This window comes from Carcharodon carcharias, chromosome 7 (genome assembly GCF_017639515.1).
Source record: "Carcharodon carcharias isolate sCarCar2 chromosome 7, sCarCar2.pri, whole genome shotgun sequence".
Classification (NCBI taxonomy): domain Eukaryota; kingdom Metazoa; phylum Chordata; class Chondrichthyes; order Lamniformes; family Lamnidae; genus Carcharodon; species Carcharodon carcharias.
Window position 1 is genome coordinate 40,577,931 of NC_054473.1, and position 16,251 is coordinate 40,594,181.

The 16,251-nt window shown below is 45.2% G+C and overlaps 1 protein-coding gene across 1 annotated transcript in view; it reads right to left on the reverse strand.

Annotated features, from left to right (window-relative positions):
• dnah12 (dynein, axonemal, heavy chain 12) overlaps positions 1-16,251 on the reverse strand; it is a 357,153-nt gene that overhangs the window by 270,581 nt on the left and 70,321 nt on the right. Inside the window, exons 12-13 of the mRNA XM_041191445.1 lie at positions 8,288-8,466; positions 1,526-1,661 (exon numbers count right to left, since the gene is read on the reverse strand). Coding sequence (XP_041047379.1) covers positions 1,526-1,661; positions 8,288-8,466 — 315 coding nt within the window. The remainder of the gene's footprint in view (positions 1-1,525; positions 1,662-8,287; positions 8,467-16,251) is intronic.

The window sequence follows — 16,251 nt, forward strand, 5'->3', positions numbered from 1 at the left end:
GGGGGTGGGGGGGGGGGGGGGGTAGAGAAAGAGAGAAATGGAGGGGGTTGGTGTGGTTGTAGGGACAAACAAGTAGTGATAGAAGCAGATCATCAAAAGATGTCACAAACGATAGAACAAAAGAACACATAGGTGTTAAAGTTGGTGATATTATCTAAACGAATGTGCTAATTAAGAATGGATGGTAGGGAACTCAAGGTATAGATCTAGTGGGGGTGGGGGGAGCATAAAAGATTTAAAAATATTTAAAAATAATGGAAATAGGTGGGAAAAGAAAAATCTATATAATTTATTGGCAAAAAACAAAAGGAAGGGGGAAACAGAAAGGGGGTGGGGATGGAGGAGGGAGCTCAAGACCTAAAGTTGTTGAATTCAATATTCAGTCCGGAAGGCTGTAAAGTGCCTAGTCGGAAGATGAGGTGTTGTTCCTCCAGTTTGCATTGGGCTTCAGTGGAACAAGGAAATATTCCATCCTTACCTGGGCTAGCCTACCAGATTCTGTGGTTGACTCTTCACTGCCCCCTGAAATGGCCTTGCAAGCCACTCAGTTCGAGGACAATTAGGGATGGGCAACAAATGCTGGAATTGCCATTGACACCCACATCCCAAGAACAAATAAAAAAAAAGATTTGTGGGTTTATAATGGAAAAATTAAAATAGAACTGTTAGACAGGAAATGCATGCAGATGCAATACTTCTAATGTATAGGTATTGTTCAAATTAAATTTACTGGAATGTTTTCATATATTATGGATTCAATTATGTTTAATGATATTCAATACTCTTTGATCTTCCATGGGCATTACTCAGGGCTAGTCAAGATCAAGTTCAGTCTTGTTAAAATGTGATTAGACGGCAGGGCATAAAGAGGTAAGATTTTTCATAATAGCTAGATATAAAATGTGCATGTGTTCAGTTCCCATTTTAAAGTCATATTTTATCCTAATTTTTATAAAATACTTTGACCTATTAGCATTATTATCAATTAAATAGCAAAACTGATGCCAATTTGAGAAGCAGAGAAGTAGATTTTGTTATAACATAACACTGCTCTTCTACAGCTAAGGAAATATGACACAAATGCAAAATGCTGCAGATGCTGCAAATCTGAACTAAAACAGAAAATTCTGGAAATACTCAACTGGTCTAAATGTTAAATCTATTTCTCTCCACAAATGCTGCCTGATCTACTGAGTATTTCCAGCATTTTCTGTTTTGTACAAATAAAATGGGAGATACAAAACCAAGGTGCTACACACCACTGCAAAGGAAGAATATAATTATAGGATGATGGACTATAATAGGCAATTTTCATTTTAATAAGATGTAGGAATTTATTATGAGAAATACTGACACAAAAGTCTGACAAAAACTTGACTACAATACGTGACAAGATATTGCAGATAGAAGTTGAATACAGTCCATTATTGACTTTCAGGCAATTAACTTGATCTTCGCTCTCTATGGCCAATATCACAGAAGACTGACTAGCATTAAATTACTTATAGATTTATTTAATACTTACTTTGATTCTTACATTCAGAGCTGCAATACCTTTACTTTTTGCTTCATTCACATAGTCTATCACTTCTAGCATTTCTTTTGTACTCTCAGGAATGTTCAAAGCTTTATCCACAATATATTCAAACTCATGACAAATTCTACAAAAAATAAAATCACAAGTTATATTTTTATGGTTAATAGGTTTAACTTTGATAAAATTTTGTGATAGTCATTGGGAAAATATCTCGCAGGAAGATTTAAATGCACACTTAGAAAATGTCATGATATTTAATGCCTCATTATATATAATGGCAACCAGAAATAGAATAGAGGTCTGAGGTCCAGCATATTGTAGTCTTCCACAAATCCAGGGTGTTATTAAATTTATCCAGCTCATTCTGGGTACTCTTTCAGACAAGCCCACTGCTTTCACAAATCCCAAAGGATCTACTGTACAACTGGTTTATGGATCAACAGCAGTGCATCATGTAGATGCGTGGCCACTTACTGAGCAGTTGGTGTGATGCATTTATATTGCCGCAATCCTCCATTTCCCACTCTTTGGGTGGAATTTTCCCAGATTTGCACTAAGCGCGGAAGCAGGCGGTTAAAAAGACATTTTGTGATGGCCATATCGTCCTGAACCTGCTTCATTATTTATGGACTCACGTGAAACACGCCATTTCCAGGGCAGGCGGGCTGTCATTCGCCTACTCGCCATCACCCCGCCAGGCTGCATCATGCCATGTTTAAAGTCCAGCCACAAGCACACATCTCACTGCTTCCATCTCACCACCGCAGCATGGAAGCCATTGGTTGGAAGACATAGCCCTGAAACTGAAGAAGTCGACAGTCCCCGGGTTCAGCAATGTGTCCCTCGAGCACCTTTTGGATGCCGTGGAAGCCCACCAAAATGTTCTCTACTCTCACTCTAGCCACAGGATGGGCAGCAACAGCACTATCCCAGTTTGGGAGGTGGTGGCAGCAGTGGTCAGTGCCAACGCCCTGCAAAAGGGGACAACCACCCAGTGCCGCAAGAGATGAATGATCTCCTCTGTTCCACCGGGGTAAGTCACTCATCTCATCACTCAAATCACAGACACTCAAACCCATCACACATCCACAGGGCCTGCACTCACTGCCAGTTCAAGGGTCATCGCCATTCACACTCTTACACTCACTGTCATTGTCCTTATCCCATCCATGGGTCTACTCAACACCCACACAGGCCAGGCATACTTGTCATCTGGCAGGCATCCTGCTTACACTTTCTCCATCTCTATCCATGCAGGACAAGCTGGCACACAAGAGAGAGATGTCGCAGACCAGTGATGGAATGTCCAAAATCAAGGTCCTCACGGACTTTGAAAATAGAGACATCCAACTGGCTGGCAAAGATCTGGGTCGATCTTGTGCTGACAGTGAGGTTGGTGCTGCTCTACCAAGTGAGGATCCGGCAGTGCAACATCCATCAAACAACCATGCCATGAGTGATGTGCACTGCCATGTACTAATTATCTCTCCTTGCTTTCACAGGCACATCTGCCAAACAGCCAACAGAGTCCATGACCCAGGGTCTCCAATCAGGCCCCAATGAAACATCTGAAGAGGAATCTTGAGGCACCCTCCCTGAAGTCCCATCACAGTGCTCACCCTCACCCTCCACCAGTGCAGAGACACACATCTCAGTGATACCTAGCTTTAGAGTAGCCCCAGGGTCACAATCTGGTGAGCACATCACACTGTCTGTTCTACTACAAGCGGCGGTAGGGACTTCCCAGGTGTCCGGCACTTGGAGGACTGCTAAAGGCCAGAACGATGCTGAGTCTGAGTCTGAGTCAGGTGATGAGCCTCTGGACTCGGTCATATCTCAGTTGCTGGAGCTGCAAAGGCTTGGGAGTATCAGGAAGTGATGCACTCCTCAGGTTGCAAGGCACAATGGAGGAATCTGTCCGCCTTCACTCTGAGGTGATAGCGCTGGCATGTCAACACCCCGAGGTCAACACTGGTAGGATGGCGGCCAACATGGAGACCTTGGTCCAGGACTTTGCTCCTGCACTGCTGCGCGGGCTCAACTCCATCACTGATGCCATGGTTGACCTCCAACAGTGTGTACGTGAGAGGGGTGCTGGGCAGCTCAGTGTCAGTGACCCCTGCTCCTCAAGGAGTCAGCCTGGGACCCCCGGGCACCCATAGGGAGGAGGATCCGCAGGTGCACACTCCGGGTTCATCAATCCAGGTAACTCCAAGTGTGTCCGGCCCTTCCTACTCCCCTCTTACTGTGGCCTCAGCAGCTTTAGCTCCACAGGCTGAGGAGGGTGCTACTGCTACACAGCAAGACCTGAAATCAGACCATGGCTCTCCAAGATTTGGCCCTCCAGAGAACGCCTGCCAAAGTCATCACAGACAGGGCATCGTAGTCAGCAGGCTGCCTCCACCTCCCCTGTGGATGACCGGGGAGCACCAAGACAGGGTTAGCATAGTTAAGGAGAATTAGTTGCACAGTCTTGGCATGGGTGTTAATCGCTTGTACATACTGTCCACTATTGTCAATAAACTCCCAAGAATGTCTCCCTGCCTATGGCTCCTTGTTCTGATAAGCAGTGGTCTTGTCACTCAGATGTGACAAGTATCTTAGTCCAGGACCTCATCCCTGTGCTCTGTGTAGCCTTCAGACCAAAGTGATGCTCTGGCCTCACACTCCCTGGAGACATTACTGATGCCTGTACATCAGTAGTGCTTTCCATTGCTGCCAGAATGTAGCGTGCAGGCATCACAGAGTTGTCGCATTCTCTCGGTGTGCTCTCAGCCCCTTTATGGAGGGGCTGGCCCCCATCTGTTTAGCATCTGTGGCCAGCAATGCTGTGCTCCAGCTCCTGAAGGGCTCAGGTGCTGAAGTCAGATAAAGCACCAGAAATTCTAAAGTTTCATGGCTGCATCTTTATGATATGACCCTGATCACAGAACACCCACAGGCTGCCCTCGGCCAGACAGGAGTCAGACATTTTCAGAGGCTGTGGGAAGATTTATGGAGTGTTCTCAATGCATGTCATCATCATCCACCCGCAATCAAGCAACTATTAGGGCCTCCACCGTGTCTCCATGACAAGAGCATTTTCACAGAGGGTATTCGCGCTGCCAAAAGCCAAACTGGAGTCAAACGTTCACAAATGCGATGCAGGCAATTATGGGGTCACCTCATTGCATGTTGTCATCATCCTCCTCAAATCTAGCAGCTATGAGGGCCTCCCAAACACGTCTGCTTCATCTAGTCAGTGCGAGGGCCTCATCCCCGTCATTGTCGCCTCCAAGGACCTCCTCACCCTTATCCCCGTCTGCGTCCTCATTGGAGATGATGTGTAGCCCCCTCAATTCCTCCTCAGCCAGCTCATCTCCCCATTGGAGCGACAGGTTAAAAAAGGTGCAGCAGATGATGACAATGCGCGGACTGTGTTGCAGGACTCCACCAGACTGGTCCAGGCACCAGAACCTCATCTTCAGCATCCCGATGGTCTGCTCCACCAAGTTGCGAGCTGCAGCAGGAGCCTCATTACACCTTCACTCTGCTGCAGTCCGAGCCTGCTGCATGGGTGTCATCAGCCACAGCTTCTGCAGGTAGCCCTCGTACCCAAGGGGCCATCCCTGCCAGGGATCTGTGACCGACTGAGGATGCAGGCGTCGTGCACACTCCCTGGAACCCCCACCACCAGTCGCCTCAAGAGGTGGTGCTGCCTTTAACTACCTCTCCTCCCCCACCAACAGTTGCCTCAATGGCAAGGCTGCACTTGCCTTCCCTCACAAGTCACCTCAACAGCAAGTCTGCACTTGCCCACCTCACAAGTTGCCGCAATGGCAAGGCTGCATTTTCCCCCCTCTCCCCCTCACCCTCAAAAGTCATCTCAGAGGTAGGGCTGCACTTGCCCCCTGCTCCCCGTCACACTCACAAGTCGCCTCAGAGGCAGGGCTGCACATGTCCCCTAATTCCATTCCCCCCGCCACCAGTTGGGCAGGGTGGCACTTAACTGCATCCCTCTGGCGCCCCGAAGCCTGCAAAGCAACGGCAATCTTGGCAAGCTCTGCAGAACGTTGCTGTGCACTCACCTCCAATTCACCCAAAGTACAGGCCGCCAAGTGCATGTCACCTCTGTGCTGTTTCGCAACACGTTAGTGTGCTTTCCCATCAATGTGCACAGTCAATCCAACAGGGGTGCAAGAGCCTGGCAGGATGACCTGATAATGATATACTGATGTATTACATTGAGGTTCCCAACAACTGATGGCAGGAAACGCAACCTGCCATCGGCAGGCTGAATGGACAAATGTGACCTGCCTTCCTGCCGTTGTGAAATTGATCGCGCCATATTGTCCACTCACACCACCTATCACACCCACCCGTCAGTGGAAAATTCCGCCCTTTGTCCCTGCACAGAAAGTAAGGCAAGCTCTTTGGAGACAATTGCTGACTCTGGCACCTCCCAGGATTCCATGCTTGGCAGCCAAACTGAGCTATAATCAGATCCATGGGTTAATTAGAGTCCTCGCTGAGCAGCACCCTGGAGTCCTCAAGTGAATACTCCCCTGCCTGAACAAATCTGGTGGATTCCTCCAAAACATACCAGAAATAATGTCCAGTATGAGATTGGTTTGCTGCATAACTTTGCTTTGCATCCAGAGCAACCAATGGAGCCAGTGTTAAATCAAGTACCTTCAACATAATGAGGGAGACAACATGAATAGTATTTAGGATGTTGAACAAGTGGGAGGGCTTCAATACCTGCTGCAGTTGTTTCTTCAGCAGAAGCACATTAAAAAGAGTGCTTCAGCAAAACAATTCCTGCTCTCCTGCATTAATAATCATATTCAACATCTATCACATCCATTCAAATTCCAACAAATTACATTGGCCAAAAGTACAACACTGATATTTGTCTTCTGATATTTTAATATCACTAGTTACTACGAAAGCGTTCTTCACACAAAGATTTATCATTTTACAAGTTTGCACAAATGCTTTTATACAGTCTTAAGTTACCTGTTATCTACCCTAATTCTGATATATTCCTCTCTTGGCTTGCACTTTGGAGGTGAAAGGCTGCAGTGGATCAGAGAAGGGCTATTGCTCATTAGTTAGTGGGTCTCAAAGCTCAAGCCTGAAATGGCTTAGCTGCAGACTGCAACAGCTCGTCAGCTGCTGGATCAGTCTGGCTCTGGTGCCACTGCGGGCATTGATCATGCAGGTATTTTGTCATCCTGAGAGAGAGCAACTTGCTCTAATGCCATTTTATGACTTCCCCTGCTATCAAACTGCAGATCATCACTGTGACCCAATTTATATATGTTTACATGGGCAGAATATATATTAAACATGAACACAGGAAATTTTAATGGAAACATGGCACAAAAATGTGAAAACAGGAATTCTAGTGGTGCTGGCAAGAAGTACATGCAGATGGAACGTTTTTAATATTTTATGGCTTTGTAGCTTTTCCTTTCTCATCTTGGATTCCATCTCTTGCCATACAAACATGCGGGGAGAATTTTATAGCAGGCAACCTATTTCCAGGATTCTGCCAATGTCCTTCTGAACCCATTGTTAGATGTGTAAAATGGTCTAGTTATCATTTTCTTTTCAACTTCCTGTCTTTGTTGAAGAATGCATCTATTCTCCATTGCAATGCAGATGTCAGTAGGATCGTGGGAATGACTTAATGGCTTGGCTTTGCATCCCCTATTGCACCATTAAAGTTCCCAAGGATTCATCCTTGGCTTCTCCTTCTTTTTCTACATACTTCCTATTAGAAATATCATCTTCAGACATGGGGCTGTCTCCACATGCAAACTGACAATGCCCAGTTCTAGCTCTCCAACACTTATCAACACCCTCTCTCTGGGACACCAGTCTGCTTGCCATCAGATTTAGATGAGCTGCAATTTCCTCCATTGGGAAAACTGAAGCCATTGTCTATGATCCTTCCACAAACTGCATATATTCTATAATGTTTTCACACCCCCTTCCCAGCCACTGTCTCACCCCAAGTTGAGCTTCTGGAAAGGAAAGCAATCTCCTCATAAAAAAGATCATCTGCTTCCATCTTTATGAGAAAGTATACCTCTACCTCTACTTTAGCCCATCTGCTGCTGAAACCCTCAGTGATGGCTTTGTCATCTCCATATTTCATTCCCATGTTGTTCTGGCCAACATTCCATCGTTAACCTTCTGTAAACTTCAGCTCATCAAAACTCTGCCCCCCATATGGTATCCTACACCAAATCCTACTGGTTCATCAGCCCTGTACTTGCTAATCTAGATTTGCTGCTGGTTTTCCAAAATTTAAAGTCTCATCCTTACATATAAATCCCACCATTGTCTTGCTTTTCCCTATATCTAGCTTCCTCCATCACTAAAATCCCACCCCAGAATTCTCTTTTCTTTGACCTCTGATTGTGCGCATTCTCTCCCCATCCATCCTTCGCCTCTCCACCTTTACACACGTAGACCCAACACTCTGATTTATTTCACCTCCTTAGTATCCAACTCTTTGATCAAGCTTTTAGTCACCACTTGTAATTTCTTCTTTGGCTGTTGATCCACATTGAGGACTTTTCTATGTTAAAGATACATTCTTGTCAAATGTGCTGCACACTATATTGTTAGCAAATATGGATTAGGGTATAGGAAAGACTTATAGGATGTAAAAAAAATGTCTTTCAGGATTAATAAAACAAGAATTGAAATTAATAATGTTATTTCAACCATCAATATCCATTTGTAATACTGACTTACGCTTCATTTTCTTCTCTGTGTTTTGCAACCAGTCCATCCAGCAGTATATCCGCAAAGCTCTTCGCTTTTTCTGACAGCCCATGTTTTATGTCTTCACAATCTAATCGCACCATATGAAAGTGGGCAACTTTTATTAAACTCATGATCTCCACTGACAAGTGACGAAATTGTTCTATAAACTTAACAGAAATTACTGAATTATTGAGACATAAAAATTGGTCTTTGACTGGATAGGAATATGCTGCATACACATTAATATTACGTTATATGGTTTACTGTTACTTTGATTCTCATCTACTAATTTCTCTCTCTTGTTCTTCCTCTCCTAATCATTTTACTTTCCTCTTTTCCTGAAATCAAGCAGTCCTGCAGATGCAGCATTTTGACACCTCTACCAAGTTGCTATTCTTCATGTATGAGCCCAGGGAGTGAAAGCTGGTTCTTTGATTGTAAAGAGTATCACAGCAGATCTCAACCCCATCCTCACCCAACAGCCATGTATAATTTCAGACAAAAAGCATGAATACTGAGCAAGTGCAAGAACCAGAAGTTACATTTTTCTCTTTATTTCAGGGGCGCAGAGGCCAAACTTGGAAGCTCCACCATTTCTTTAGCTGAAAACTAGCAGCACAAACTAGGAATCAAATCTGATACATTTCTGATCTGTATAACTTAGTACCGCATTTGTTATTCATTGAACCACGGAAGACCTCAAGCTTCAGCTTATTGTCGTTTTAAATCCACCAAGTGAATTGTAATATTGCTGTAAATCTCAACTGTAACAGCATATTCTTCCATAGATTAGAACTGCTTTTGAAATGAATTAGCATGCCACATTTCAGAATTTTTAGCCATTTGGCCATGGAAGAGATGGAGTAAGAATTCTCTCATCCAAGGCTAAATCCCACAACGGGGGTGGGATGGGGTGTTCCCACAATGAGTGCTGCCGGGAATTTGCACGGCATCATGATATCCAAGCGTCATTAATTATGCAGTCAAGGGTTTCCTAACATATTGCACAGCGAAGTGGGCTGGATGGCGCATGCCCCGCTGTCATATCCAGGTGCCATATTTAAAAGGTGCCTAGACAGCAACTTACTAATCAAGCCAACTGAGATGGCAAGAAGGGCTCAGTGACCTCCGGCGCCAAAATTTAATGACTCACCCCTGGGCGTCCTCCTCGACCAAGTGGAGGCCAGGAGGGATGTCCTGTACCCAGCTGATGGGAGGAGGAGGCCAAGCATTGGGAGACCAACCCTGCATGGGAGCAGGTCGCCACCACAGTCAGTTCCCAGTACCTCCAGCACAGGTCAGCCCTCCAATGCTGGAAAAGGATGAACGACCTTATCTGCGCCACCAGGGTAAGTGAATCCTCAGCTGCTCACACTAATCACAATGAATGGTACAGAAGACACAGGCCTCAGCAGCAACATCATAAAGGTCATGCCTCATAGCCCTACTGCAATTCATCCACTCTGCAGGTGGAAAGGCCACTGTGCTTCCCTCTCCGTTCCACACAAAGAGCTCACATTCAATCTAGAAATGGGGGTTGTTGGGGGGGAAGAAGGGTTCAGGCATTGAGGGCACCAGCAAGTTCTGCAAATAACATGCCTCTCTGAGCCTTATCCTTGTATGTGGATGGCGCTGGCACAGAATCTTTCTGGACAACCTGCATTGTCAAGCCACACAATCCAGTGGGTTATCTCTAAAACTGAGAAAGATATGTGAAGCTGCCATGTACAAATGGATGTTAAGTACAATTTCTCTCACCCCCATCTTTTTTGTTCTCTTTGAGCAGGAGAAGTTAGCCCATAATTGCCAAGAGAGGGAGAAGATGGGAGAGGGTCAGACACATCTGAAGGAAGTAACAAGGTTCGAGGGACGGGCAACCCAGCTGGCAGGGGTGGAGCGAAACCAGACCATTGGAGATGGAAAGACTGGCTTTCGGCCTCCATCCAGTAAAGATCTATGCATTTCATAGAAACTTCAGAGCCAAAGGTGCCTCCATGTTAGAGGCAGCTCATGCTGTCACTCACTCTCTCCTTTCACTTACAGGTGCCACCAGGAAGAGGGCAAGAGCCGAGCCGCAGGAAGGCCTGTCCAGTTGCAACACAAACCCAAGCCTGGAGAGGGGCGAGGACATCAAGAGGAACGAAGTGCAACTGTAGAGGCATCACATCAAAAACCTGCATCCTCCACCAACCCAGAGACACACACTGTAGTGAGTAATAGGCTCTAGTGTAGGAAGGGTCTCACACTCTGGTGATCACCACACAGACACATGTCCACAGCAGGAGAAGGCAGGGTCAGCCGAGCTCACTGGCACTTGAAGGTGTGCTGGGGAAGAGACATCTGAGGGGTCCGTGTTCAATGACAGGCCCCTGGAATCGGCCTTCTAAATTATGCTGGAGAGTCAGCAGGAGGCAGGGAACAACAGGCAGAGGCATCAGAGGCCCTCAACAGGGTGGCACACAAGTGGAGATGGCCATCCCCCTGCAAGTGAATGAAATGATGTCGACATGTGCATGCAGAGGTCTCCATGGGGAGGATGGTGGACCCATGGAGATCTTAGTCCAGCAGATTCTGCCAGAGATGCGTGCAGACCTGCACTCCAGTGCGTTAGCCATGAGGGGGCTTCTTGCAGTGGCCATGTGAGAGGGGAACGGGGCACCTCGACTTCAGTCCAGGTGTCCATTCCACTAAAGGAGTCAGACAGGGGCCTTCAGGCACCCAAAGTGAGGAGCAGCAGCAGCTAGACACCCTTGGGACATCCACTCAGGACTCTCAGGAGTTGTCCAGCCCTTCCGAATCCCCATTGCCTGCGACCCTTTCAACCTCGTCTTTGTCACCACAGAGAGAGCAGCTGCTTCACAGCGGGCCAACCGAAGTAAGCTGGGGCCCTCCAGGCCTTGGGTCTCCAGAGGACGCTGCCAAGGTCATACAAGGCAAAAGGGCCAAATTGTCAGCAGGCTGCCTCCACCTTGCTGCAAATGTTGGGGGAGCATTTTGAAGAAGTGGAAGGGAGAGAAAAATTAAGAAATAGTGAAATAACAATTGGTTGCGTGGGAGCACTACTGAATGTCACAGTTATCAAACTTTTGTAAATATACTCACTTGCACTCTAATTTCATCAAGTGTGTTGTTTCAGCTATAGACCTTAAGCCTTAGCAGACTTGCTGCCACCCCCCCCCCCCACCCTCCCCCACCACCCAACAGTACCTCCTGCAGCCTTCCACCTGTAGCTGGATGGTCCAATCCCTAGGTGAGGTCTCTGGATAAAGATCCAAACACTGGGAGAAGGTGCTGCATCAAGAACAACCACCTCGTGGATGCTGCCAGGTGAATATCCATGTGATTGATGCTCCACCCACCCACGTGGTGCACGTGCTGTTCCACGGTCCGGTCGCTGGAAGCCTCTATCTTGTTATGCATCTTCATGAGCTGCCCAAGACCTTCTTAAGGTAAGTCCCAACTTTTACGCGCCACGTTGGTCCAGATGTGTTCTGCTCTGATTTCCCACTGCCGTTGTGGACGATCAGGCATGGGCGATGCGGGGGGGTGGGATTTTGGTCGGGCCTTCATCTCCATCCCATTGACAGGATGCAAATTGGTTTCACACTGGCCTCTGCCAGAAATTGGTAGCAGATATCCTGCTGGCATTTTATGCTGGCGTGAAACTGATTTTTGGAATTCTCGCCCCTTGCCTGCCATTAAACTTGCTACGGGGTTGGGGGGAACATGAGTGAATTCCACCCATGGGTTTAATTTCTATTCAAACATTACTTTTAAGTAAGGGATTAAAATTCCTCCAGCAGCCACAGGATGGGGAGCAAGGAATGTGTATTAAATTTAGATAGACAAATCTAAGTGGAATGTTACTACTCACTTAACACTTCAAACTGGGACAGCAAGCATCAGTTGATTCATCCCAGACTCTTTATGGCAAGATGCTGTTATCCATTTGAAAACAGAAACAAACAGTTTCTAGCAGACACCGAGGGGAATAGCAGCCAAATTAGCAGGTAGAGTTGCTGCCCAACGGACAGCTCAGAAATCACTATTGGTTTCTTGTTCAATGAGGAAGAGAAGGCAATAATCAATCATATGGACTCTGTTTAGTGCATGATCTAGTAAAGGAAGTGAGATTTACCAGAACTGTTACTCAGCAAGATTGCTTACTGTCCGCAAGATAAAGCAACTTAACAATTCACATCTGACCTTGTTTGACTAAAATGTTAATTAGTCCACCATTCAAATCAGAAGATCACATGAGAAAGTATGATATGCCATTCATATCACAAGGGGATTTTGTTGTCATATCCTCCGGTCGTGCTATTGTCTAGATAGATATGTGCAATAAAAGTAAAACTGCTGATCATCAGGATGCAAAATCTGCTTCCAGGAGTGACCAGAGATAATTGCTCGGATTTTCTGCTGACAGCAAAACAATGGCACTCGCCACTGACCTCAAAGAAAACTGCCCACAAAGACTTAGTAACCTCTGTGGCGTGGTTTTCCTTTTTCTGAAAGGGCAGTTTAAATCTGGCTCCAAGTCAAAGCGATGCATTGGTGTGCAGCAGCAGCGATATTAGCAAGTAGTTAAACAGCCAATTACATTGAAGAATTCACACACAGCAAACCAATAAGTTAAAAGTGCTTAATATTCACACTTAATTAAAATTTTCAGATAGTGGAATGAAAAATGATGATTGGATTAAATTAGAACTTCAAAAAACAAACTTTAAAAAAATACATTTATTATTTTAAAAATGTGGAGTTTTTGTATTCTCACAGTGAAATTTAACATGTTACAGATATAAAATTAATTTCCTAGGACGGATGATGGTATTTAGCAGTCATGATAGTGTGTCATTAAAAACCCAGTGTCAACTTATTCAACAAGATGCAACTTTTTTAAAGGTTGTTATTGAGATTAACAACTCTAACAGACCAACATTAGAACTGAAGTTGATTACCATTGATTGTGGTCTGAAGCTGATTCCATTGTGCACTCTCTGAAGCAGCATGGAATCACCGGCAGCAACTTCTGGATTTTCACATTATTCTCTGCAAGTGTGAACTCCAGAAGTTGCTATCAGTTTCACTGGAGTAATGATCGCGAATGCTGACAGTCTCACCAACACTAGTGCTGCAAAATTTGGGCTACTTTGGTCAAGAGGAATATGCAGAACAAATCTAAAATCTGTAACAGAAATAGCCTTCAAAACATTCAATTGAAGTGAATTTTCAGGGTTTCTCTCCCTTAGTTATAAAAATCCAAGAAATTACGGGCCATTGACAACTGTATTAAGTATGTTTAAACTATAGGTAGTTAACAAAGGTGATACAATGAATGGGAACTACAATTTAGGCTCTCCCAACATCCTGTCTTGTGCTCATGCAAAACAGTCTGTTTTTAGTAGGTGCCGGTGACCTTATGCATACCATGTCTGAGATAGCAATGGCAGGATGAAGAACTACTTCTATATTGTGATACCAGCCATGACAGGTCATGTAGGCTGTCTATTAAATTTTCCTATCTCTCCAAAAGGTGGTAAATACCATTGCATCACCAACCTAGAATATATAGGATTAAACCGATAGATATATTGAAAGATAGAATACTCAGCTGTGGTAATTTGGATACTAACTATTATTATTGTGGAGCCAAGGGAAACAAGAGTGCACCTCTGGGCCCACAAAAAAATCTGGACTGCTGAGGGTTGGAGAAGCATAGAATCATAGAATGGCTATAGCACAGATGGAGACCATTCAGCCTGTCATGTCTGTGCTGGCCCTCTGAAGGAGCAATTCACCCAGTGCCTACTCCCCTGTCTTTACCTGTATCCCTGCAATTTTTTCCTATTCGAATAATTCCCTTTTAAAAGCTTCAATTGCTCTTTGGGTTCGGAGTTTTAGTCCAGCTTTAAAACAGGGGTCATACAGGCTCTGCTTGCAGCTGCAGCTAGTAAATTAGTTACTGGATTAAACAAGTTTTCAGAAGCTAAATTCAGGCAGCATAAAAGCAAGGCATCTACAATGCTGCTTTTGTCTGCACTGGGGTGCTGCTTTGGGTTGCATTACAGTGCTTCAGTTGGAGTTTGGTGAGAGAGGGATGGAGGTGATCCTTTCATTTTCTACCTTTCCCCAGTAAGAAGAGTGGCAGCCTCGGTAAGTAGGGCCTGGTAAGCGTTTCTTCTGTCCTTAATACTCCCTAAACTAGATGAAGTAAAAGTAAAGGGAATAATTTAAGGATATGTCATGGCAGGGCAGCTTGGCCAAGTGGAATCTCCTCCTGTGTAATGTGGGAAGTCAGAGAAACTTCAAGCGTCCAGGGCAATCATGTGTACAGAAAGTATCTCCAGCTGCAGCTACTTGAAATCCGTCTTTCAGAGCTGCAGCTGCGCCTGGAGTCACTGTGGAGCATCCGCAAGGATGAGATCTTTGTGGATAGTACGTACAGTGAGGCGGTCACACCACAGGTAAAGAGTGCACAGGCAGAAAGGGGAAGGGTGATCATCAGACAGAGTAAAAGCACTAGGCAGGTAGTGCAAGACTCCTCAGGTCCATTTCCCTCTATAAAAGATTTTCCATTTTGGATACTGTTGGGGCAAGATGGTTTTTCAGGGGAATGCAGCAAGACCCAAGTCTGTGGCACAATGAGTGGCTCAGCTGCACAGAGGGGGGAAAAAAGGAGAATGATAGGAGATTCTATCTGAAGGGGAACAGATAGACATTTCTGCAGCCACAGATCTGACACCAGGGTGGTATGTTACCTCCCTGGTGCCAGGGTCAAGGATGTCACTGAAAGGTTGCAGGACATTCTGAAGGGTGAGGGTGAACAGCCAGAGGTTGTGGTCCATATCGGTACCAACGACATAGGTAAAAAGAGGGATGAGGCCCTGAAAACAGAATATAGGGAGCTAGAAAATAAATTAAAAAGCAGGACCTTAAAGGTAGTGATCTCAGGAATACTCCCAGTGCCACATGCTAGCGAGATCAGGAACAGGTGAATAGACCAGATGAATGCATGGCTGGAGAGATGGTGTAGGAGGGAGGGATTTAGATTCCTGAGGCATTGGGACCAATTCTGGGGAAGGTGGGACCTGTACAAGCTGGACAGGTTGCACCTCAGCAGGACAGGGACCAATATCTTCACAAGGCTATTTGATAGTACTGTGGGGGGAGGGTTTAAACTAGATTGGCAGCGGGATGGGAACCCGAGCGGACAGACACAAGGGAAGGAAACAAAGATAGGCATGAGAGACAGAGAAGTAGAAAGCAAAAGTGGAAAGCAGAGGAAACAAGGGCTAGCAGCTAATAGGGCCATTGTACAAAAATGATTTGTAAAAGTGTTAAAGAGACAAGTCTAAAGGCACTGTATCTGAATGCACAGATATTCATAATAAAGTAGACAAATTAACAGTGCAAATAGATGTAAATAGGCACGATATGATTGTGATTATGGAGACATGGCTGCAGGGTGACCAAGGCTGGAAACTGAACATCCAAGGGTACTCAATATTTGGGAGGAACAAGCAAAAAGGAAAAAGAGGTGGCATGGCATTGTTAGTTAAGAATGAAATCAGTGTGATGGTGAGAGAGGATATTGGTACAGAAAATCTAGAGGTAGAATCAGTCTGGTTGGAGTGAAGAAGCAACAAAGGGTAGAAAACATTAGTGGGAGTTGTCTATAGGCCTCCAAACAGTAGTGGTAAGGTAGGGGATGGCATTAAACAGGAAATTAGAGATGCATGTAAGAAGGGTGCTAGAGTAATCATGGGTGACTTTAATCTACATATAGACTGGGCAAACCAAATTAGCAATAATATTGTGGCGAATGAATTCGTGGAGTTTGTATGAGATGGTTTTTGGACCAATATATCGCGGAACCGACTAGGGAACAGGTTATCCTAGATTTGGTATTGTGCAATGAGAAGGGTTTAATTAATAATCTTGTTGTG